The 26,432-nt window shown below is 39.6% G+C and overlaps 2 protein-coding genes across 5 annotated transcripts in view; one reads left to right on the top strand and one right to left on the bottom strand.

Annotated features, from left to right (window-relative positions):
- LOC124012275 (opioid-binding protein/cell adhesion molecule-like) overlaps positions 1 to 8,923 on the top strand; it is a 442,736-nt gene extending 433,813 nt beyond the window's left edge. For 2 of the 4 annotated variants that reach the window (XM_046325754.1, XM_046325742.1), the window contains 3 exons: positions 1,273 to 1,424; positions 2,029 to 2,064; positions 4,897 to 8,923. In XM_046325754.1, the coding sequence (XP_046181710.1) occupies positions 1,273 to 1,424; positions 2,029 to 2,064; positions 4,897 to 5,000 (292 nt within the window). In that variant the 3' untranslated portion in view covers positions 5,001 to 8,923. The remainder of the gene's footprint in view (positions 1 to 1,272; positions 1,425 to 2,028; positions 2,065 to 4,896) is intronic. The other 2 variants (XM_046325748.1, XM_046325761.1) reach the window with 2 other exon arrangements.
- A 14,405-nt stretch (positions 8,924 to 23,328) lies between these two features.
- Positions 23,329 to 26,432, bottom strand: part of LOC123994701 (opioid-binding protein/cell adhesion molecule-like) — a 185,053-nt gene continuing 181,949 nt past the window's right edge. The window contains exon 7 of the mRNA XM_046297617.1: positions 23,329 to 24,737. Coding sequence (XP_046153573.1) covers positions 24,634 to 24,737 — 104 coding nt within the window. The 3' untranslated portion in view covers positions 23,329 to 24,633. The remainder of the gene's footprint in view (positions 24,738 to 26,432) is intronic.

The raw sequence follows: 26,432 nt of genomic DNA, 5'->3' as shown, positions 1-26,432 counted from the left end.
AACGTCTCACAGTTGACAGTGCATATCAGAGAAAAAAAACAAGCCTTGAGGTCGAAGCAATTGTCAGAAGATCTCAGAGACAGGATTGTGTCGAGATACAGATCTGGGGAAGTGTACCAAAAACATTCTGCAAAATCGAATGTCCCCAAGAACACAGTGGCCTCCATCATTCTTAAATGGAAGATGTTTTGAACCACCAAGACTCTTCCTAGAGCTGGCCAAGAACCCGATGGTTACTCTGACAGAGCTCTAGAGTTCCTTTGTGGAGATGGGAGAACCTTCCAGAAGGACAACCATCTCTGCAGCACTCCACTAATCAGGCCTTTATGGTAGAGTGGCCAGACGGAAGCCGCTCAGTAAAAAACACACGACAGCCCGCTTGGAGTTTGCCAAAAGCCACATCAAGACTCTAAGACTATGAGAAACCAGATTCTCTGGTCTGATGAAACCAAGATTGAACTCTTTGACCTGAATGCCAAGCGTCACGTCTGGAGGAAACCTGACACCATCCCTACGGTGAAGCATGGGGGTGGCAGCATCATGATGTGGAGATGTTTATCAGCAGCAGGGACTGAGAGACTAATCAGGATCGAGGCAAAGATGAACAGAGCAAAGTACAGAGAGATCCTTGATGAAAACCTGTGCTAGAGCGCTCAGGACCTCAGACTGGGGAGAAGGTTCACCTACCAACAGGACAACAACCCTAAGCTCACAGCCAAGACAATGCAGGAGTGGCTTTGGGACAAGTCTCTGAATGTCCTTGAGTGGCCCAGCCAGAGCCCGGACTTGAACCGGATCGAACATCTCCGGAGAGACCTGAAAATAGGTGCGCAGCAACGCTCCCCATCCAACCTGACAGAGCTTGAGAGGATTTGCAGAGAGGAATGGGAGAAACTCCCCAAATTCATGTGTGCCAAGCTTGTAGCGGCATATCCAAGAAGACTCGAGGCTGCAATCGATGCCAATGGTGCTTCAACAAAGTACTGAGTAAAAGGTCTGAATATTTATGTAAATTTGACATTTTATAAATCAGCAAAAATTCCAATAACCTGTTTTCGCTTTGTCATTATTGGGTACTGTGTCAAGATCAAGCACATTTAAAAATATATATATTTTAGAATAAGTTTTAGAAATTTAGAATAAGAGTAACCTAATAAAATGTGGTTAAAGTCAAGGGGTCTGAATACTTTCCAAAGACACTATGTATTTTACATTCTTAAATAAATTCCTTTATTCATTCATTGACTACAAAGGTGTGCATCTCTCTTCAAGGATCTTCAATGGTTTTGACGGCATGGAGATCGAAGATGCCGGGCAGCTCTCCAAGTTGACCTTCTTCAATGTCTCTGAGGCCGACTACGGCAACTACACTTGCATCGCCATTAACAAACTGGGCAGCTCCAACACACGCTTTGTCCTGTATGGTGAGTACATTAATTACCATGTGTTCCAGGTGCAACAAAATGAACATGTTGTATGTTGGTAACACATTATAATAACGAAAAGGCCACGATACATGTCCCTAAATGCTTCATAAAGTATTTGACCTATTGTAAAGGTATACTATGAATGTTTACAAATAATGAAATACTAATTTATTAATAGTTTAGAAATAATGTATTAATGCCTGTTATCATAAAGTGTACTGAAAATGTTGTGTTATTTCGACATTATTCTCATTTCACTTTGAATGGACTTTTATTACTTTTTATGTGATTTATTTGATATAAATAACTGAGGACATTTCCATGCTTAACATCAGTCTGAAGCTGATTTAATGTAAGAATAACTGCATATACTCAATTTAGTAATCTGTGCCTTAATCTAATGCAACATCATAATGATTTAGGTTAACAGCAACATCTTCCACCTCACTGTATGCCTTTTAACACTGCACCCACGGAGCTAAAAAGTCATTCACCAGCTTTACTTTCACATTGTTCATATTAAGGCAGCAATGTCTATGATTGTTTGCTTTTGTTCGTTTTTATATATTTTGCTCTGTTCTGTTCCGTTTTTCTGGTGTAGAGGTTATTGAACCCACTAGCTCAACACTATTGCAAGGTTAGTACCGGTATTCGGCATGAGCATGTGTTTCGACCCACTCTCTAATGCGCTAACAGCATTCTAACAATGCATGATAAGCATTGCCATTTTCACATCGACAACAAACTGATTATATGCCAATATCACTGGAGTATCATACACTGCTAATACTGAGGTCCTTCTGTAGCTCAGTTGGTAGAGCATGGCGCTTGTAACGCCAGGGTAGTGGGTTCGATCCCCGGGACCACCCATACGTAGAATGTATGCAAACATGACTGTAAGTCGCTTTGGATAAAAGCGTCTGCTAAATGGCATATATTATTATTATATTATAGGAGGACTATGTTTCTGCCACTGAAAGGGGTTATATAGTGTTTAAGCTCAGCCTGACGAAATGAGATTGTCAGAGAGTTACTGGGCTGTTCTGACTTCTTATGATAACTTTATTAGCTTTCAATTCCATTTATTAATATTGATAAGAAGTTAAAAGGTATATCTGACAGGTGACATTTCCTGGGAGAATTCTCCCAGGCTGATATGGAGAAAGTATGTCACTGGAATCGTCGTGGAAATGGTAAATGAAGAGCTCTGAGCTTTTAAAGGTTTTTCTAACCGTGTTTTGTTCTTCTTTTTTCAACCGCCTAACCGGCTCGCCATGTGGCATGGCTTTATTTTGATTTTGCATGTGCTTCATCTGCTGTGTAAGTATCTATCTGTCCTACAACTATATTTGTGATGGATCATGTGTGTGTTTTAACGGTTGTAACAATTTGTTATGCAATTTCTCCATCTAATTGTTGATTTGTGTCTATACAGAAATCTCTAATGTCTAATTCTTCCTTCCCTCTAGTTTGTCATTAATGAATACTTGTAATAAAGGTTACTACTATAGTGTAGCTCTATGACTGACCTCTTAGCAATGTGTTAGCAATGAATATTGACATTTGATGTGTTCTCAGCATCATCATTTTTTGTATTAATTAGACATGATTGGAATGTAAGTGAAACAGGATCCATTAACTGTGGGGCTCCTCTTCAGAGATGTATTAATTGCTTTGATTTGGATTGTGGGGGGAAAGCAGAACTATTATTGTAATTATCCACATGCAGGTTTAGGAATAATCTACAGTGGCAGCATAATTGGATAGATGTCCCAAAAGAAAGCCTGGTGAACTTCAAGAAAATCCAAGGGAAATTAGAAGTCATTGTATTAACGGTACTCAGCTTCAAAGTAGAAAATGTAATAATATCGTCCCTCTCTCTCACTCGATAATGCCCCATGTGGTCCAATATTTATTTACAGTAGGGTGAGGAATTATTGGATCCTTTGATAAAAATGAATAATGAAGAATATAAAATAAATAATACAAATAAAATAAAAATAATACAAATATATATATTATTTTAAACTAATACAGTTGCTCAGGGAGGTTTTGTTTATTAACAAGTAGTAAAAAAATATCTAAAGAAGAAAGATGTCTTGCTGGAAGATCTACTTGCAGCCAAGTTTCAGCCTCTTAACAGAGGCAACCAAGTTTTTGGCTAAAATATACTTGTAAAGTGAATTATGCCGTTGACCTTAACAAGGGTCCCAGGACAAGTGGAAGCAAAATAGCCCCATAAGATCAAAGATCCACCGCCATGTTGTACAGTAAGAATGAGGTATTTCCTGCATATGTATTGTTCTTTCAAAGGCCAAATCATTGGTGTGCATGGCCAAACAGCTCTATTTTCATGTCGTCTGGCCATAGCACCGCCTAATCTTTGCTAAACGGCATTGGCACTTGGATTGGAACCGGTGCTACGGTCATATGACATGAAAATTGATCTCCTTGGCCACGCTCACTAGTGGTGGGTTTGGCCTTCAAAAGATCAATGCATATGTAGATATACCTCATACCTACAGTAAAATATGGTGGTGGATCTAATACCACCATCACAACCATTTTTTAAACTGCTATTGTGGTAAACATGTACTGTAATTATCAGGAATACATGATATGCTATAGGATATTTTGAAACTCACAAGATTGTTTTAGTGAATAAGTAAGTGGTTTGACATTTTAATTGGACCATCCTACAACTCCCTTATTGCTCCAGCCCCACATCGTTAGCCCAGCCTCTGCTATCATGCTTCAATTTAGATTAAAAACTCACAGACCTCCTACCAACCAAGAAAAAAAAGCCCTGGTCCTGCTCTTTCCTCCACTGTCTATAAATGGTTATTGCTTGTCTCCCTTCCCTCAGTTGATTAGCTTGTTTACAACCAGCCACAATTAAGGCTGAACCGGGCAGCCGGCTTGGTTGGTCAAGGTTTCATAATATCATACAGTAAGATGATAATAACGGCGGTGATAAGGGCTCAAGTCAACAGGGCTTGCTGGTGATGAGAGGAAGAGAACAGATGCTTTAGCAATGCTTAAATGGCCGCCAAAGTGCCCCCAATTAAACATTCCATCAGCAGGAATCTGAGTATTCTGTAGTCTGGGAATGACCTGATTAGCATAGCAAGCTTAGGTACCCTAGCTATGCCAGGGATAACTTGGACATCTCTATGCTGAATAACAAGTAAACAGAACTGGGATGAATAACAATGTTCTCTTTTGAGGTGGGTACCTAATGGCACTAGCAGGCGTTTGGCCTGGGGTGTAGTTGATTATGTGCCTTGTGTCAATTACTGCAATCCATTCGTTGCTTTTCTGTGGAGTGCCGGGGAGAAGGTATTAGAGCAGTGAATCACTTGTTATCTGCAGATCAGAAGGTTCAAGTCAGCAAAACCAATCTTGAACACCACAAACTCATCCAAATGTTTTGTTCCCTCTTCTCTGCCATCCCCCTTGGCCACAACAGGACCCGGAGCAGTGCAGGACGGGAACAGTGGCTCGATGGGGACGCATGTACACACCTACACCTGTCTACTTCTGGCCATCCTTCAGTTTCTGCTCAGGTTTTGATGCAGTAGGCTTTCTGGCTTCCGAAGGGCAAGGTTGCGTGGTTTGTGTGTTTTCTCTCACCTGGAACCACAAACGTGATGCACATGAGTGCATGGGCTACCCTATTACATCATGTCAAACCTCTAAAACGTATTATGTAACATACACATTTTTCTTTGTTAATTTTAGGAGTTTTAAGGACATAACAACATTGGATTTTTGGGTTTTGATTTGTTTTCGTTTCCCCTCCCATTATGGTATGATTCTCAAATGTTTCTTTTTGGGTGTGGTTTGTCTGTTATTTACATTTATTTATTTCAGTTTCTACCGAGTGACATAGTCATCTTAGCCCCAAGAGTCTTAAGCGTAAATCATAGTCCATTGACGTTAAGACGCAATAGTCCGGCATCCCATTGTGACATAGCTACGCGGCTCTGAGACCACCATCCGCGGGGGATGCACAGCCCGAAAGCGCACCTCCCAACAATTCCCAACCAACGCCGCTCCGGTACGCGTCCTTTATTCATTTGAATGTGGTAAAGGTTGGAGAAAAAGCTTGAGAATTTGAAAAGTATGAATGCCAATATTCCAGAACACTGCTGTGCGTATGCGTACACATTTTGGACTATGATAGACGCTTTAGCCCCAAGATTCTTATCCCCAAGAGTTAAGTGTATGAGGTGAATGAAACAAACATTTCAAACAGGCAGTGAAGCAGATGGACTGAAATCACTCTAGGACCTAAAAGCCTGTTATCACGTTTTTTTGTTGTTGGTGTAATTATAATTTAAACCTATTTCTGATTCCGACACATTGACAAACCACAACAATGGTTAATAAGAAATTATATTTTCTCAGCAATGTCAATTGTGATATTTTCAGTTGTTTGTGCTATTCTATCTATTTTGGGGATTTTAACACATATTTTGAAAGGGGTAAATACAATATCAAAGCTGTAATTGTGATTATTTAGGCAAAGAGCTTGTTTTTCCTCCCTTTTAGCTGGCACAAGTCTACACAAGGTGGTGTAAAGAATGACTTAACTAGTTATGAATGGGAAGGAATTTATTTCCATTTGTGTGGACATCTAACTTCAAGTAATGTAATCTCTCACAAATGTTATTAATGTCACTACAACTGGTTTTACTTTAAGGTAAGTTATATGTATTTACATGGGTCATTTGCACACTAGGGTCAATTCTGAAGTATTCCCATCTCAACAGTGTTGGTAACAAAGAGGCTAAGGAGTAAGATTGTGTCCAATAGCAACTCTATGGATCACTCTAAGGGCAAATTCTAACTTGCACTTGAAAGGATACTTTGGGATTTTGGCAATGAAACCCATTATCTACTTAAGATGAACTCACGGATACCACTTTTATGAATCTGCATCCCGTATGAAGGCAGTTAGAGGTAGTTTCACGATCCAATGCTAACTAGCTTAGCGCAATGACTAGAAGTCTATAGGATCTACTAGCATGCTAGCAGTTACCATGGACTAACACTAGTTAGCAATTGTGCTAACTATAGTTAACAACTTCTTTTAAACTGCTCACAGAGAAAATGGTATCCACAAGTTCATCTGACTCTGGGGAAGTAGATAAAGGGCTTCATTGCCAAAATCCTGAAGTATCCCTTTAAGTAACATTTTCACTTTGATGCATTGATGTCAATGGGAGACTTAGTGGAAATTGGACTGAAGTGGAGGTTAGTATTTGCCCCTAAAAGAGCCCAAAGACCTCTCAGCCATTAGTTTGTCTTTTTTTGTTGTTGTTACAAAATACCCTCTCATAACCAATAAGTATTAATTGTTTGGTTGTGTTGAACTGGTATATGTAAATGTACTGGAATGTACATGCAAATGTACTTTGACTGGAAATGCAAATGTTTTATATATATGGTCTCCCAATAGAGCACATATACATACAGTCCATTAATATATTATAATTTAGTGTTGTATACCGGGTTAAATAATCAGGGCCGAGTTTGGATTGATTTGAAATCAGGCATATATTTGTCTCCTCTGTGACCTTGTCAACAAGGACACACTTAGGAGCTACAACAATACTTCCTGTAACCTTTCTATGTAACACAACATCCACTTAGTCTGACTCTATAGAGAAAACATCTACTACAGACGTTTGCTCAATGCTCAATTTGTTTTTGTATAACAGGAAAGCACACAATGCTCTGTGAAATCAATATGCAAGAATTTTGCAGCTTTCTTCTGTGCAATGCCATCAACCCTTTGGCCCAGTTTATAAACTGCACAGCAGTTGCTCTTCCTTGTGATCATTTTTTAAACTTTATTAAAATATCTGGACCCATATTCACAAAGTGTCTCAGAGTAAGAGTGCTGATCTGAGATATTTTTTGTATTTTAGATCATAATGAATACAATGGCATGGACAGGGGGGGTCTGATCCGAAATGATTCGTTCCTGTGTTGGTTTTAACGTTACATCTATCAGGCAGTGCACTTGTGGAGCTCATGAACAACAAATCATTTACAATGAGAAACCCCAATCGAGTGGTTCACTGTGGCTAAAAGGATGATTGTAAGGGACTGATGTATAAAAACAAATCCTAATTTAGAGGTCTTAAAGGTAGATTCAACGTTGTGAAATCATCATCATACACAGCGGGACAATTTATTGCTTGCCCCCAGAAATCAACATCTAATCTGCCAGGACTGTTACTATTGGTTCTTCCTTAAATGGGCATGCCTCAGGGGAGGGCACAGATTAACAGTCAGTTTTGGCAGTTTTCTGTTGTTGATGTCTGGAAGCAGGAGGTCACCATGCCATGTACGATGATAACATATAGTGAAGTCTGCCTTCAATATTTTATTCGCAAATGGGGAGAAAGGGACACATTTTGATGTTAAGAAATATTTGACATGTTAATGGTTCAAACCTGTGGTGCTGCCATCAGAATAGGCCATATTACAGCAGATAATTGGGTGCATTTATCACACATTTCAAATGTGTGATGTCTGTGTGAGAGCTGCATTGATTTTACACTGATTAGGAATATCACTTTAATGCATGTCATGATTGGTCAAAAATACATCAGCGTAATGGTTTGCACCCCAGAACTATTTTTGAAATAAATACCACATGATTATTACCCTTGTAAAAGAGGTCTTCAGACCTCCATGGGATAAATAAAGGTTGAATACGTTTTCTCTGTGCTGATGGCATCACACATTTTTACTGAAAAAAAACGGATCCCGATGCCTGTTGAAAGATATGGAAATCTGGGGTTAACCTCCGTCTAGAGACGGAAACTATATCATTATGTGGACTCAATGAATTAAAGGCCATGCTAAGGGTAGATTCAATAAAAGTGTTATTTTTTAATTATTTTTTTGCAGTTGTTTCAAAACATATGTACAGAAAGCAACAGCTGGGGCTTCTGAGAAGTCCACGGTATAACCATCACAGAAAGCTATTTCCAACTATTGTTTTTGATTGAGCTTATATTGCACCTACCCTTTAGTATAGTGCTGTTTGTGACGTGACGTGACATTTGTTGAGTATGCATTGCAGTTTGGAATAATTCCTTTTGGAATAGGGACTTTGGAAATAGCAGTGACAAAGTTGTAGACATTGGCGGCATACGGATGTGCTTGTCTCAGTTGTTATAAAAGGACATTTCTTTGTTGGTGCATTACCAAATCTCATGATCAAATGAATTTGAATTTCTGATGACACACACATTCCCTCTACTCCAATACAGTACAGTCAAGTCAAGTCATTCACCCGGCATAGGTCACAGTAATCCCTTAATTCTGGTTGATTCCAAAGTGAAGAGAAAATGACATTCTATTTGACTCCCTGTAATGTAAGATTGTTGATTCATATGTATTTTCTTTATGAAGATTGTGTGTTCATATTTAAGACTGACAATAATAAAAAAACATGTATCTTAAATGCCCCATGATCTTTGTTTGAGTATGCTCAATGCCATGGTTTGGAATTGCAAGTCAGCCATTCGCGTGTTTGCTTCATTGGGTAATTTAACTCACCTGGTGTCTCCAGGCTCTGTGTCCCACCACCTTGTCAGCCATACCTCTCTAGGACCCACATGACAGACCTGCCTATTGGATTTTTCCATTTGGGAGACATTTCCAATCTGCTAAACTGTGTTAAGCGAATCAAATCCCCATATCATGCCAGTGGTCTGCCATAAAGTGGAGAGAGTAAGTGCACTCTGTGGAGTAGTGAGTGTGGTGACTGTCACAATGACCGGAGAGTACCATTGATTTTTCACTGACCCTGGTCTTGACTGACTGTGGCCCTGTACAGACACTGTGCCAACTCCCACTAATGGCCATGTCCCAATGACTAGACTCTTACTTCTGAGTGAATACTGTAGTACAAATGCTCTCCTCTCACCTATCAATTATGTACCACTTCAGCATGGGAGCTTCCTTAATAGGTTAAATCTTGTTTCTCTGCCCTGCTATACCAACACGACAGTGGATGTTAATTGCATGGCGCACCAAGTGAAACTTTCTAATTCTCATTCCCATAGATTATACATGCAACAAGAGGCGCTGAATCTTCTACAAAACATCACCTAGAGAATAGGTCAGGGGTAGGCGACCCTGTTCCTGGAGTGCTGCAGGTACTGGAGGATTCTGTTCCAACCAGGCAGCACACCGAGCTAATTGATCAGTTTAGTGATTGCCTAAATTCAACACACCTGGTCTTCCAGATCTGTTGAACCAAAAACATTCAGTTCCTGCGGACTCCAGGACCAGGGTTACCTACCCATGCAATAGGTCATTACCAGGAGGATTGCTTTGCAGACAAATTATTGTTTAAAACTGTGTACTGTTAAGTGTGTAGCGCATCTTCAGGTTGTCGTTGTTTATTGCCACTTTTCCCCCCCAAAAATGATTACAAATTGGGCTCCTCTGTTGCGCTGCACTCGCTACCATGCTGTTCTACTTCATCCTCAACAATATTTAATTCATGCAAACATCTGCTCACTGCAATTAACAGAAAGTACAGAACGGGACTGTTAAAAAGAAAACGGGCCTGTCGATAAGATGACATCTTTACCTGTACTGTACTTTATCTTGATCACATTTCTTTAACGGGAAACTTCCTAAGAAATGTACAAATGGGGATACATTGGGGAGAAGTTCAGTTAATACAATAGAAGCGGATGCATGTCTGTCTGCAAACTTGTTGACTGATAACACAAGGAGTCTCCGCTGTTACTTACTTCATGATCAATGCAAACCGTCTACCCTCAGTTGGCAGTCGGCACAGCTGGTGGCCATCAATAGCAGATAGCTAGGCAGCCACTTCCCAGCTTTTAAAGCCATTGAAATACTTGTTGGTTCTACATTTAAGGAGTTCATAAGTAAGTCCACGTTCTGAAAGCGTAATGACTGAAAGTTTGTTGGTAATTTGACCAGTTTTTGAAAGATAAATGTACATCATATCAAATTTGTAACTTAACATGCCAACTTCAAAAGGGCTCTGCCTAATTCTGAATATTCTTCCTTGTCCATAATATGTTAGTGTAATTACATACATACTGCATACTGGCAAGCTCAAATCAAGTGGTGTGATATTCAGGCTAACATGTTTAATGTACATTGGGTCTTGTAAATAACACATGTATAGTCAAAGTGTTTAACACTTTACATTTGGCTGGAAATGGGTTTTCTTACGTCAGTAGTTGGCTCTTCAGAAGCAGAGTATAGATTTTAATAGAAAGAGACTGGACAGGCAGATTGGTTGTGCTTGACCTAGCACCCAAGTCCATGATAGACATTTAAACATGGGAGACAAGTCATAGCTGTCTGTCTTGCCACGTAAGCCATATCCCCCCTCACTTTCTCAGTGTTATATCCCCTTCAAATTAGTGTCAGAATTGAGTCACAAAGTTAATGATCCTTCCTCACCAATGGTTTTTTTCTCCCACCACCAATTTTATCACTCATCAAGGCAGCAGACGATCTTAATGGCGGCGGGTAAATACTTGTGATTGGCACAATAAATATATCCTCACAGGCCCGTGCGGAGCTGACTGAGGAACATAGGATTGTTTGTGGTGCTTATGAGAACCAACGTGAATACCATCTGTTCTGAAAGGAACCAGGGTCGGCTCGTTCCACGTAATTACAAGAGTGGGAACTCAATCCGGAAACAGGATTTTTTTTATACTCGCACTTTCATGTTTCTTTCTCTCATCTTTTTCTTATTTTTTCTCGCAAAAAAGGCCTGTTAGCCTGCTTGACTGTGAAGCAGTAATGATGGTTGGAAATCTTGGAGAGCTCCCTCCATGTGTTGCAACATGAAAAAGGCCCTTTTCAAAGACCCGTCTGGACTAGAATGCGTTGGTCAAATCAATGCTATGTTTAACTAGGTTAGCCCTGTGAAATGTCTTATTTTGCCTGCATGCTGAATGCTCATTCGTAAAACTAATTTACTGGCGTGCAGCAAATCTCGTTAGTGAGTCTCGTCCATTCAAATTATGTGATTGTTCACTGTGTGGCTTTAATACATTCAATACACACTTATTTTATTAATGCCCTCACATTATGAATTATGAGGGTTATGGATGAATGTATGCTATTAAGATCAAAGATAACTCCTGTCTATCTGTATGACCTTTATTAGAGCATGTGTGTAGTTCCCTTGAGGCCATACACCATCTGGGATGACACACACACACATTCAACAACACTGAATAAGCCATGAATCATATGTTGGAGTCATCTACGTAGGTGCAATATTCAGCCCTGAAATGTGCATGTTCAACTGGACCTTTCATGTCTACAAATATTTTTCTTCCATAGGTCTGGATCTAAAACCAGCGTGGTGAATTTCCTGACCTCTATTGTCCATGGTGCAGCCATTTGTTTGTACAATTCCACTCGTTTGATTGTCTACTAATATACACTGCTCAAAAAAATAAAGGGAACACTTAATCAACACAATGTAACTCCAAGTCAATCACACTTCTGTGAAATCAAACTGTCCACTTAGGAAGCAACACTGATTGACAATAAATTTCACATGCTGTTGTGCAAATGGAATAGACAACAGGTGGAAATTATAGGCAATTAGCAAGGCACCGCCAATAAAGGAGTGGTTCTGCAGGTGGTGCCCACAGACCACTTCTCAGTTCCTATGCTTCCTGACTGATATTTTGGTCACTTTTGAATGCTGGCGGTGCTTTCACTCTAGTGGTAGCATGAGACGGAGTCTACAACCTACACAAGTGGCTCAGGTAGTGCAGCTCATCCATAATGCTACCAGGAGACAGGCCAGTACATCAGGAGACGTGGAGGAGGCCGTAGGAGGGCAACAACCCAGCAGGAACGCTACCTCCGCCTTTGTGCAAGGAGGAGCAGGAGGAGCACTGCCAGAGCCCTGCAAAATGACCTCCAGCAGGCCACAAATGTGCATGTGTCTGCTCAAATGGCCAGAAACAGACTCCATGAGGGTGGTATGAGGGCCCAACGTCCACTGGTGGGGGTTGTGCTTACAGTCCAACACCGTGCAGGACGTTTGGCATTTGCCAGAGAACACCAAGATTGGAAAATTCGCCACTAGCGCCCTGTGCTCTTCACAGATGAAAGCAGGTTCACTCTAAGCACATGTGACAGACGTCAGAGAGTCTGGAGACGCTGTGGAGAACGTTCTGCTGCCTGCAGCATCCTCCAGCATGACCGGTTTGGCGGTGGGTCGGTCATGGTGTGGGGTGGCATTTCTTTAGGGGTCCGCACAGTCCTCCATGTGCTCGCCAGAGGTAGCCTGACTGTCATTAGGTACCGAGATGAGGTCCTCAGACCCCTTGTGAGACCATATGCTGGTGCGGTTAGCCCTGGTTTCCTCCTAATGCAAGACAATGCTAGACCTCATGTGGCTGGAGTGTGTCAGCAGTTCCTGCAAGAGTAAGGCATTGATGCTATGAACTGGCCCGTCCATTCCCCAGACCTGAATCCAATTGAGCACATCTGGGACATCATGTCTCGCTCCATCCACCAACGCCACGTTGCACCACAGACTGTCCAGGAGTTGGCGGATGCTTTAGTCCAGGTCTGGGAGGAGATCCCTCAGGAGACCATCCGCCACCTCATCAGGAGCATGCCCAGGCATTGTAGGGAGGTCATACAGGCACGTGGAGGCCACAAACACTACTGAGCCTCATTTTGACTTGTTTTAAGGACATTACATCAAAGTTGGATCAGCCTGTAGTGTGGTTTTACACTTTAATTTTGAGTGACTTCAAATCCAGACCTCCATGGGTTGATAGATTTAATTTCCATTGATAATTTTTGTGTGATTTTGTTGTCAGCACATTCAAATAATGTAAAGAAAAAAGTATTTAATAAGAATATTTCATTCATTCTGATTTAGGATGTGTTATTTTAGTGTTCCCTTTATTCTTTGAGCAGTGTATATCCACAACATTTAATAGCTATCTGGACTAGGAATACTGTTCAATAACTCATAGGCCACATTTTGGAAAGCCTCCTATCTGCATGGAGTGCAGATCTAAAAACAACTGTGGTGAGTTCCCTGACCACTCTTGTCCATGCTACAGCAATTTGTTTTTCAAATGTTCAATTGTTTGATTGTCTACGTAAACCACGTGTACATACCAAAGGAATAACTACTCAAAAGTCTGAATAACTTCTACTATTACCTAGCCAGGATTGAACTACTAAAGTCTGAATCACTTCTACTATTCCCTAACCAGGATTTAACTAAAATGTGAATCACTGCTACTATTCTCTAGCCAGGATTTCACTGCTCAAAAGTCTGACTTACTTATACTATTCCCTAACCAGGATTTCCCCTTTACTACTGCCATAGACCTATACCCACCTGCCATCACAGTAGATAAGGCACATCCATTTCTATATTTAATCTATTTCAGGAGTAAAATGGGCATACTGTGTAGGTGGTGTATTGGACTTGTGAAGTTCTCTTGATATTTTCTGTGATTCAGGAGTTTTGTCAAACGGTAACATAATTAGCAGGCATGGATAGGCATAATTAATTAGAACAGATCAAATGACAACTCATACAGACAAGAAAATACATTTTGTAGAGGTGAGTTCATTATTAAGTCTTTCAATCGATATAAATTGTACTGAATGAACATTGAAATTATACAGATGACTCACTGTACGGTCTAGATTGTAAGACAATCCCTTTGCTGTTCATGCGCTCATACAAATAACATGAAAGAAAATGTTTTTATTGAACGAGTTAGATTCATATATTCATAATTTTAGTCTATCACATCAAAAAAGGATGGATACTAAACATACTGATACTAAATTAAAATAGAAAGCAAGTTCATTAAATGATCAAGCTACTTAAACGGCTATGGGAAGACATTCATTGTGTTCCCATACTCGTTTATTTCTACAGTACCTCCAAGTCATGCTAATCAAGTATCAATACAATTAAAACTCATTCAAGGTGATTTGTTGTGAGGGTGTTTTGTGGTTGGAGTAGCAGAAGTGGTTAATGTACTTTGGTGTTCATCCTTGGGCTTGAAATATGGCACATCTTCTGTGTTGCAAGTCAAGGAGCAAATGCATTACAGTGAAGGCTGGGCTTAATTTGGTTTTGCACGATTCATTGGCTACATAGGCCAACACTGTTTCAAAACTAAAGGTGGTATCAGCAAAGAAATACATCAGTGCCGAGGCATCCGGAAAACATTACCTCTTTGGGGAGTAAACCAAAACGTGATTAATGAGGTGACAGTCATCTACCTTCATCCGCATCCTCATCCCTTTTGTCTAGGGCCAATGAATGTGCTGTCTGACCACAAAAGATGGAATCCAGGGAATGATCACCCTTTGTCCTCCCTATGTATTCCACATTTTAACAGTCTGTTTTACCTACACTTCCCGGACGATATTCCATATGGAGTTCTTTATCTACAAATGCCTGGTGGTGAGACAGACAAAGCCAAATGCATGCAGAAATCCCGATAAACAAACAAGCATTTAATGATCTGTATAGTACATGACATTCATTTGTTTGGCGGTGGCGCATTCTGAATACCGTTTACTTGCTTGCTGATTATTGGCATGGGTTTCATATGATAATTGTAAGTGGCCAGTGAACTCATAAATACTGTGGACAAAAACAAAACATTGTTGCAGTGTATTTAATGTTATGTTATTTGACAGTCAATTCAACCTTTTTATTTGATCAACAAGTTCCTACAAATGTATGTATTTTTTAAAGTCTGTGTTGGTCCATGATAATCTCATTAGTTGCATTATGGAATGTTTGTTCTGTTGGATGTAGGCATGATGTTTTAGTTACACTTTATTTGAACATTAACACAACACTTTTAATACTTAATGCCAACCGGTACAGAATAAATCTGTTTTATTTACTTGTTATAAGCACGTATGAACCCTTATAATGGCTTATACTATGTCATATTGTTCATAGGCTGTCATTGAATATAAGAATTTGTTCTTAACAGACTTGCCTAGTTAAATAAAGGTACAATAAATACAAATATTTCTATGCAACAATAATTCAACAACCAAAAAATATCTGTTAGACTTCACACAATAAGATGTATCAACAACTAACATCTAATTAATTGAATATACAACTAATTGAATTGATTATTTCAACACAGCCATTGCTTTTTGTTAGTTGGCTAGATTCATTTAACATATCCCTATCACGTGTACACATGCTTTCCTATGTAAGGAGTTGGATGAAAAGCATGGTTTACATCTGTACATTTAATTAGGCTTCTGTTTGTTGCTGTAAATACACAACGGGTCTGCCTTTGATGACATTGCCGTTTGAGATGTTCTACTTTGTGACAGCTGTCATCAGGCCCGTGGTGGATGGAGACGGTGCTGTGATACCATTGTCTTCTAAAAGTTCTTAATTAAAATACTCTAGAGTCATTTGAGTGTTTACAAAGGAAGTACACTGAGAATGACGAACAGGGTTCAATATTATGTTGAAGTCAGTTCCCTAACTCGGGAAGCCAGTTTCTATTTGATGAATGCAATCAACACATTTAGATGGAAACCTGATAGATGGACCCAACAGATGGATTATCAAACATATCTGACAGGTATCTTGCAACAGACTATCTACAGTACAATGTACATTTTAGAACACCCTCATACCTAACTATCAGCCAACACTGAAGGTTAGCGAGGAAGAATAGCATCTGTTCATTCTTCATTTCTTCGTAAAAGCCCTAAGCAAGTTCCACTGAGAGTGCACATATACTGTTTATGAGATATAAGGTATTATTTTTGTTCCTATATATAATTGTGCCAAGGGATAAAACACATATTTAGAGGAAAATATCATGAAGCTTTATTACACTAAACAGATACAACCATCTCTTACTCTTTCTCAAATAGAAGACAACTATGCCTTAACATGCACAAATAGTTCAATACTGGTAAGTTCCTTTAGTTTCTTGCCAAAAGTCATTGACATAGTTGTTGTTAATACCTTTGACAAAATAGGAAGGAAACCAAAAGATGAAAAAAAAGAACATCTACAATAACATTTCATTTACAGTGAATAGCTTGACAAGTTACACAGAAAAACAAATGTGCAGCATAGTATCTCCTGTAATCAATAAACAAGGCAACAGTATCTGCACATTTGAATGCCAATAAAGTGGACCACTCATAAATTCCTGTTCCCAGATTGATTGAATGGGATGAAGATCACCATTTAGAGTGGAACACTACTTTGAGATTACTGCACATGCCTCATACTTTGGTGCAAACCTTACATTGACGTCATTGCGTGGTTTACGGCAAATGTCAGTAATGTGCATATCTCAAGCTATGATTTGTTCTATGTGTAACTGCCCCATAGCTATTTGAATTTTGCTCCAAAACCTCTCACTCTCATCATTGGTTTTGGGGCAGTTACAATGCAAATTAAATAACTATATTGCAGTTATGTTTGCCAAGACCCACACATGTTTACGAACATACGTTAGGGGCTCACTGTCGGTGGAAACTGAGATTGAGTAGTGCTCCTTTTAAAGTGCATATACAGTAATGTGTCAGATGTTTCCTTATTCTAGCATGACATTTGCACGTGGTTGAGTTATTGTATGTCATTCAGATGTGTAATAATTAGAGCAGAATGTATGTACAGTATGTATACATGTATTATTGCCCTGAAGCTGCTTAACGTTGCAGTTTATTTATCTGAGAGTGCAAGTGCCAGCGATGCAGTCAAGGGAATCATGTGCGGACACTGATAGCATAAAGCTCATCTTTACAGATTAATGCGTTGCTGTACTTCATATTTTGTGAGGCTACAAACATATGAACCCCCTTAGTTTGAATCAGCATGATGCTGTTAAGTGCAATTGACATTAGTTGTTTTCTACGAATTGTAAAATAATTGTGGAAGTTGCCATGTTTATCGTAAGGCTATTGTAACCTGAAATTGAAAAAGAGACTTCAAGACATTGATATTGGAATTAAATTGAAACATTCACAATATGTTTATATCTGATGGAATTGCATTGCTGTTTCCAGATAATACTGTCGCTGTTGAGTGTGATACACTTAGCCTGGACTACAGTGTGGTGCCAACTACATAAATATATATACTTTTTTTTAAAGCACACAAGGCACACTGCTCGCATGATATAGATATTTGTATACTCTATCTACCCTCTCTTTCAGTTATACTGCATACCTCACAACATACTGGTATTGTTCCCAGATTTGATCATGTTTATGATAAACTACCTTGAAAGTTTTACTTCCATGTGTTGAGACACTGCAACCCATTATTTTTTATCTTTATTTAGCTAGAGAACAAATTGCTTTTGGGACTTTGCTGAATTATCCATTTAAAATAATGGTGCAGGAAAAAAACAGTGGACTTTTCCAGATTGCGTATTAGTTGTGTTATATTATGTTGGTTTTGATTGGCGTTATGTTCATACCGTTAGCTAGCTGGACATAATAATTTTTTTGCACCCAGACATACTACTTGGTATCACTTCCTATCTGTGTGCTATTTGCTAAAGGAAATCATTATTAACAAACATGAACGAAGTAATGTAAAACAATGAGAAAACATACATATTACTTGCCAAACACTGGGCCTTGTTACAAAGGGCTTATCATTTGACAATAATAATTAGTGAAAGGTTTCCTATGCAATTTCTGTCTGTTTATAATTTTGTAGAGAATAAACAAACAAAATAATGAATATGGTTCATTAATGATTAATAGACAATTACAAGCTGTTATTGACAGCATATGTACAGTGTTATCCAGTACACAGTATGGTCAATACTTTGACTGATTTTACTGTATAGTGGATGGGGTTTGATCCAAGAGAAACACAACAGCTCCCTATCTAGGAGCTTAGTTTAGTCATGTATGTTGACTCAAGGAATGGAACATTTAAAGTAGATATTGTTTCACCTGGATCGAAAATCTTTTGATCCTCTCTTTGGCACAACTGCAAGATTACAGTTATGACTAATATGCTGTTCATGATGATGTATACACAGATTCGTTTTTGACGGTGTGACTGCACTTGTGTAGGCTACAAAAGCTTTCCTTTCACTTTCAATGGATCATTTTTTTTGTGTGGATGAGTTACAACAGTCTTCAGTTCTTCATAAGTAAAAGTGCAGACATTGGAAAACTTTGAAGAAATACTCATTTCTGTTTTTAACTGTGGATCAAAAGGTTTCAAGCCACTTTGCCCCTTTTAGGGCCACTGGGTGGGGGAGTGGCAAGAAAAACAAAGGTGTTTGGCCTTCTGTCCTAGGGGACAACAGTCTTTATAAAACTCTCTTTTTACATATAAACAGCACGTTCAAAACCACACCGTAGACCGATGTTTGTGTATTGACAACATTTCATGTGATCTGTATTCAGCCAGAAACAGTCAATCATTGAATATTCCCTTTTTTCAAATGCAATGCACTACATCGCCTTAGTTTGTCTTCTCTTAATTTGTATGGTTATTGTGGGGATAACACTGACCATTTACATGTAGAGCAAAGTGGAATGTTGTCTTCAAGTCAACCACATTTTGCTATATTAAATTGTGATTTTCTGATTTGTTGAGCTTTAACAGACCTTTTCCCTCCAACCCATTTCACCAGTCTTCACTATGGGCCCGATTCCGACCTGAGTTAAGCATGTGTAAATGGAACGTAATTCCCTTTTTATGTACTTGTGTATTCTGACGAACTGAAGCATGAGAGTAAAGTGCTATTCACCTGCTATTCGTTTTGGTTGGAGCTGGAATAAATGAAGGTGTGGCAGAGCTGTGTCTACAGATACTCCGTATTCTGACCGTGCCTTAATTCCACCACCTTTACCTGCAGGTTCCAAGTGGAAAAAGCATCTACTTTATTTTTTTGATAGAAATACCACCATTCTCCATGCACTGTAATAACTTGACAAGAGCTATGTAAATGAGTAATCCGTTTGCATAAGGGAAATAACATTTGTTTTAGATCTATTTTACCTTATAATCACAAATGTGAAACCAGTAATATGGCAGCAAACTGAAGAATATCAACATAGTGTAACAGTAAAGTTTAAGAAATGCCGTGCCATTATGCATCACTTAAATTGTAAGGCCTTTTAGCAGGGATGGACACTCTCGAATGTCTTAATTATAGGCTACCTCGACATTCTCTGTTTCCATTTCTATCATGTTAAAAATGAGCCATTATAGTATTGACCGTCAGTAGGTCTAATAAACACACATATTTAACTGCCAATTTACTGTTAGATCCCTTCAGTTGGTATAGCCTACATTATCATTCCATTACTGTTAGATCCCTTCAGTTGGTATAGCCTACATTATCATTCCATTACTGTTAGATCCCTTCAGTTGGTATAGTCTACATTATCATTCCATTACTGTTAGATCCCTTCAGTTGGTATAGCCTACATTATCATTCCATTACTGTTAGATCCCTTCAGTTGGTATAGCCTACATTATCATTCCATTACTGTTAGATCCCTTCAGTTGGTATAGTCTACATTATCATTCCATTACTGTTAGATCCCTTCAGTTGGTATAGTCTACATTATCATTCCATTACTGTTAGATCCCTTCAGTTGGTATAGCCTACATTATCATTCCATTACTGTTAGATCCCTTCAGTTGGTATAGCCTACATTATCATTCCATTACTGTTAGATCCCTTCAGTTGGTATAGCTTACATTATCATTCCATTACTGTTAGATCCCTTCAGTTGGTATAGCTTACATTATCATTCCATTACTGTTAGATCCCTTCAGTTGGTATAGCTTACATTATCATTCCATTACTGTTAGATCCCTTCAGTTGGTATAGCTTACATTATCATTCCATTACTGTTAGATCCCTTCAGTTGGTATAGCCTACATTATCATTCAAATGTTTCCTTTACCTTCATTTGCTTTCTCTGTAAACGCCATCTTGGCCATGTGGTTGTTGCTGAGGATCATTAGTAACAGTTAATAGTATAAAAAAGACATATAGGCTAATGAAATTGTTATGGAGCAGAGCGCAGACCAAGCCATAACAGTTTGAACCCGACGCATGGTCCATTACTTGGCAGTGTCATCACACAGTTCCATGGTTAGTGCAGGCAATAGATGAGGGTATAGCCTACTATTGTACACTATTCTCCCTATTATAATGATATGTACACTATTCTTCCAACATTACCATGGGTTAAAGAATTGAATGTGGCAATTTTTCAGACTGAATCAAACCACGGTTTTCTTTCTTCCGTGCATATATTTAGATGGCTTTCTAACTAAAAGGTACAACGTATTCCAAAGGGATGGCTTAAGATAAATGTACTGAAAACTCCACAATAAAAAATCTGTTGGACAGTAAGTAGGAGATATTCAATGATTGAATTACATTTATGCAGCGCGCGCAAGGGAACCACGCCAGCAAAGCCCGTTACGCACCTTCATAAAGTGCGTAGGAAAGGCATGCGTGCGAAAGGTGTAATTTCCTAAGTCGGAATTTGGCCCTAGAAAGGGGGCACAACATTAGCCATTTTGGTCTCCAAAATAGCCTTGTGTGTGTGTGTGTACACACTCCTCTCTGCTGCTGCCTGATAACCATGCAGTTTTGGGACGAACCCAACATGCAACAAACCAGGTGTTGATGGCATTGTGGGGCAGCTGTGCGGAGGCTGATCAGAAATGACAGCTGTGACATTGAATGGTTCTTATTCATCGGGAAGAAAAGGGGAAGATGTAACAGCTTGAGCCTCCCCATATAGATAGTTGATAGAGATACAGGGGACAGAGATATCCTCAGGCTTCATTATTCCACCTTGTGATTGAGAGAACACTGGGGTCAGGGCTTCTGTCAAAGATTAAAAGGTCGCTTGAGGCATTCAAAAGGACTCTCCTTGTAGCACAATGAATACTTACTTTGACAGTGTAGTGCTATATGGTATTTTAAAATGCTTTTTTACAGTGTGGTGCTATATCTTAACAGATGTGTGTGTCAACTTGTGGCGTTAGATGTGTAACCATGTAACAATACATTCAATAATTGTGCAGTCTTTTCTGTTCCAGTTCAGGTTATTTTTATAAAATGCACTTACAGCAGCTTTCTCAATGATGTTTACTTGGGGGGCTGACATGTTGATTACTCAACATAATGGTTATATCATTGCGATTCATGGAGTCACTTGATCAAAACAAATTGTTGGCACTATATGTTATGACATGGGGGATCGGCAATGCTATACCAAACAGTAAACCATGCAGGTAAAGTACATGAGAAACACGCATTCTAAACTGGAGGAAACACATGTGGTTCAGTGAACTTCTGCGAGGCACTTTGCAGAATTATAATTGATTGTGACAGTAATTTAGGTAATCAGGCAAAGTAATTAGGAAACCATTCTTAAATCAAAAACCTTTGTCTGTTCAAAAGATATGCAGCTATGAACATCCAATATACACACCAGCTTCATTGTTTATTTGAAAAAGTCCTAAAACAGTGAAAAGACACTAACCTACTGACATTGACAGCATTTCAATCCATCTCTGGTCAATGCAGAGGGCTGACCTCTCTTTTTCTCTCATGTCTTACCATTTAAAGAGAGAGATGACTCATTTCTCTTCACTTCATGTAGTGGGGAGTGCAGAACACATTTCTACATAAACTCAGCAAAAAAAGAAACATCCCTTTTTCAGGACCCTGTCTTTCAAAAGAAAAATCCAAAGAACTTCACAGATCTTCATTGTAATGATTGTTCAATGAACCAGAAACAATTAATGACCATGCACCTGTGGAACGGTTGTTAAGACACAAACAGCTTACAGATGGTAGGCAATGAAGCTCACAGTTATGAAAACTTAGGACACTAAAGAGGCCTTTCTATTGACTTTGACAAACACCAAAAGAAAGATGCCCAGGGTCCCTGCTCATCTGCGTGAACGTGCCTTAGGCATGCTGCAAGGAGGCATGAGGACTGCAGATGTGGCCAGGGCAATAAATTACAATATCCGTACTGACACACCTAAGACAGCGCAACAGGGAGACAGGACGGACAGCTGATCGTTCTCACAGTGGCAACACCTGCACAGGATTGGTACATTGGAACATCACACCTGCGGAACAGGTACAGGATGGCAACAACGTAGAATGTATGCACACATGACTGTAAGTCGCTTTGGATAAAAGCGTCTGCTAAATGGCATATATTATTATTATTATATTAACAACAACTGCCTGAGTTACACCAGGAATGCACAATCCTTCCATCAGTGCTCAGACTGTCCGCAATAGGCTGAGAGAGGCTGGACTGAGGGCTTGTAGGCCTGTTGTAAGGCAGGTCCTCACCAGACATCACCGGCAACAACATCACCTATGGGCACAAACCCACCATCGCTGGACCAGACAGGACTGGCAAAAAGTGCTCTTCACTGACGAGTCTCAGTTTTGTCTCACCAGAGGTGATGGTCGGATTTGCGTTGATCGCCAAAGGAATGAGTGTTACACCGAGGCCTGTACTTAGGAGATGGATCGATTTGGAGGTGGAGGGTCCGTCATGGTCTGGGGTGGTGTGTCACATCATGATCAGACTGAGCTGGTTGTCATTGCAGGCAATATGAATACTGTGCCTTACAGGGAAGATATCCTCCTCCCTTATGTGGTACCCTTCCTGCAGGCTCATCATGACATGAGCCTCCAGCATGACAATGCCACCAGCCATACTGCTCGTTCTGTGCTTGATTTCCTCCAAGACAGGAATGTCAGTGTTCTGCCATGGCCAGCGAAGAGCCCGGATCTCTATCCCATTAAGCGCGTCTGGGACCTGTTGGATCGGAAGGTGAGGGCTAGGGCCACTCTCCCCAGAAATGTCCGGGAACTTGCAGGTGCCTTGGTGGATGAGTGGGGTAACATCTCACAGCAAGAACTGGTAAATCTGGTGCAGTCCATAAGGAGGAGATGCACAGCAGTACTTATTGCAGCTGGTGGCCAGACCAGATACTGACTGTTAATTGTTATTTTAACCCCTCCTTTGTTCAGGGACACATTATTCCGTTTCTGTTTGTCACATCTGTGGAACCTGTTCAGTTTATGTCTCAGTTTTTGAATCTTGTTATGTTCATACAAATATTTACACGTTAAGTTTGCTAGAAATAAACGTAGTTGACAGTGAGATGACATTTATTTTTTTGCTGAGTTTATATCCTGTTGGCATCATGTTGTTTTTATTTAACCACTTGTGTTTTGTTTGTAGACACCAACATGAGCTAAATGGTATATTGTGGGATGACACTACAGTATATAGTCAGAGGGAGACCGAATTGTTTGTGCAATGAATAACCTGTTTTCATAGGACATTTCTGCCTGTCTATATCAGCCTTCTCATTCTCAACTTCCTTTCAAAAAGGTGTAAGCCAATTTCAGACAACGTACAGTCATAAACTGTCTTGGACTATGCAGTCCTTCTTAGTGACACCCCCCCCCAAAAAAACTATATCCATACTGTTTATGTTTTAATCATGTTTGTTTTGCAGTGCTTGGACTTCATTTGTGACAAAAATTCCATAAATATTTGATATTGTATTGTTCTGCCTCAGAAATGATAGCACACTATGTTACACTGAAGTTGACATTGTTTATATTGAAGGGTCTGTTTTTGTTATTATTCTGTTGCATACAACTGTAAAAATACAGTAAATTCAACAATCACAATGTATGTTTTCATTTTTTTGTTGTTTACTTAAGAAAAACTTATGTTATTGTACAGAGATCAAACAGGACATGACACACCAGTAATCCGAATGTACACCTCAATATTTGGGTAAAACCAGTCAACTATCAACACATACATGAACTTTTTGTTTCCCTTTTTTACATATAAAAGTTTAGATTGACACAAACTCTGTAGTACTACCATCACCTCAGATCAGCATCCATGTCGACCCTCTCCCTCCCCACCACCCTAGACGTGTCCCGTCTTCTGGTTTTTGTCCAAATGAAGACATACCGCCAATGCACACAAAAAAAAAAAAGAAGGGTGAACCAACGATGTTATTGGTAGTTCCTTTTGTTACTTTTCTTCTTCTGGGACCAGGAGTCTTGTTGTTGTTCAGTGCTGAGTAAAGCTGAGGATGAACCGTGTTGCATCAAAACTTGAGCAGGAACAACAAGAAAACAGTCAGCAGGAGGCAAAAGGAGCAGTGGGGCGACAGGGCAGCCCTGTTCACATCATGCATCATAGTCCCGGGACCTGTTGGGAAAAATAGTTTGATATTAACGTCACTAAGGCATCTCAAGAGGCAGTGCTTCCTATACCTATCTTCCCCTCCACAACTAAACCAGTGCGGGTTCTATTGGCTTTAACTTACATCTTTAGATGCCTGATTGTTGTCTTTACAGCCCTCTCCTGAAATGTAATTCAGTAACGATAGGCATAGAACCAACAAGATGGATTCCTCCTGCACATTGAATAGGACTGGTTCCTTTGAAAACTGAACACAAGCTCCGTCAGACACTGGTCATCTTAACAAAGCATAGCAAGGATCTCAAATAGCTTTTTCCACGCAAACACATCATTCATATCAGAGATGACATACCATTCTATCCCCTTTGATGATCAAAAGGAAGCAAGCAGTACAAAACAAACATTCCCCCAAATCCCTTGGCATGTGAACTGAGGAGCACGACTGAGGCTACATTTTATTTTTCATGATTGGGCCTTTATAACGTTGAGAATAGAATAGTGTTGGATGACTAAAATGGCTTCTTAATGTGTTTTTCTTGCAGTCTGTTAGTCTTTGTAAACTGCTGGAACTGCAGTCAGAGGAAAAGTAGACCAAACATTGTGGATGACCTGAAATGCTACCCTAAGAACAAATGTGTATACTGAGCTATTGTATACGCTCAATAGCTATTGTATCCAACGAGGCTCAGCTCTTTCACATTACATGCCCCTAGAGATAATCAAAATAAGTTGCTGCTTTTTGTCCTATTTATAGTCACAATGTTAATTTATGGCTTTATTCTACATTACATAACTGCAAGTTTGGTTCACTGTGGAGTATTCTCCCACAGATTAATAAGACCACTGACAAACAAAATGTATCTATTTGCATTCCACCCCACCCCACAGACAGACACATCTACATTTAGGCCAGGATTGAATCAGATCAGCGTTAACCCGCAGTTACCGAAAACTGCACAGCATATCATTGCTTTTGTTTAGGCGATGTTGGAGGTTTAACTGCACCCGCAGCTGCTCTTGTGGTCATTGTCACAAAACCACACAATATACAGTTGAAGTCGGAAGTTTACCTACACTTAGGTTGTAGTCATTATAACTCGTTTTTCAACCAATCCAAAAATGTCTTGTTAACAACCTATCATTTTGTGCATGACACAAGTAATTTTTCCAACAATTGTTTACAGACCGATTATTTCACTTATTTCTCTATATCACAATTCCAGTGGTCAGAAGATAACATACACTAAGTTGACTGTGCCTTTAAACATTTTGGAAAATTCCAGAAAATTATGTCATGGCTTTAGAGGCTTCTGATAGGCTAATTGAAATAATTTGAGTCAATTGGAGGTGTACCTGTGGATGTATTTCAAGGCCTACCTTCAAACTTAGTGTCTCTTTGCTTGACATCATGGGAAAATCAAAAGAAATCAGCCAAGACCCCAGAAAATAAATTGTAGACCTCCACAAGTCTGGTTCATCCTTGGGAGCAATTTTCAAATGCCTGAAGGTACCACATTCATCTGTACAAAAAATAGTACGCAAGTATAAACACCATGGGACCACACATCCGTCATACCGCTCAAGAAGGAGACATGTTGTCTCCTAGAGAAAAGTGCATCAATCCCAGAACAACAGCAAAGGACCTTGTGAAGATGCTGGAGGAAACAGGTACAAGAGTAACTCTATCCACAGTAAAACGAG

This window comes from Oncorhynchus gorbuscha, linkage group LG02 (genome assembly GCF_021184085.1).
Source record: "Oncorhynchus gorbuscha isolate QuinsamMale2020 ecotype Even-year linkage group LG02, OgorEven_v1.0, whole genome shotgun sequence".
Classification (NCBI taxonomy): Eukaryota; Metazoa; Chordata; class Actinopteri; order Salmoniformes; family Salmonidae; genus Oncorhynchus; species Oncorhynchus gorbuscha.
This window is presented reverse-complemented; position numbering and strand designations above follow the sequence as displayed.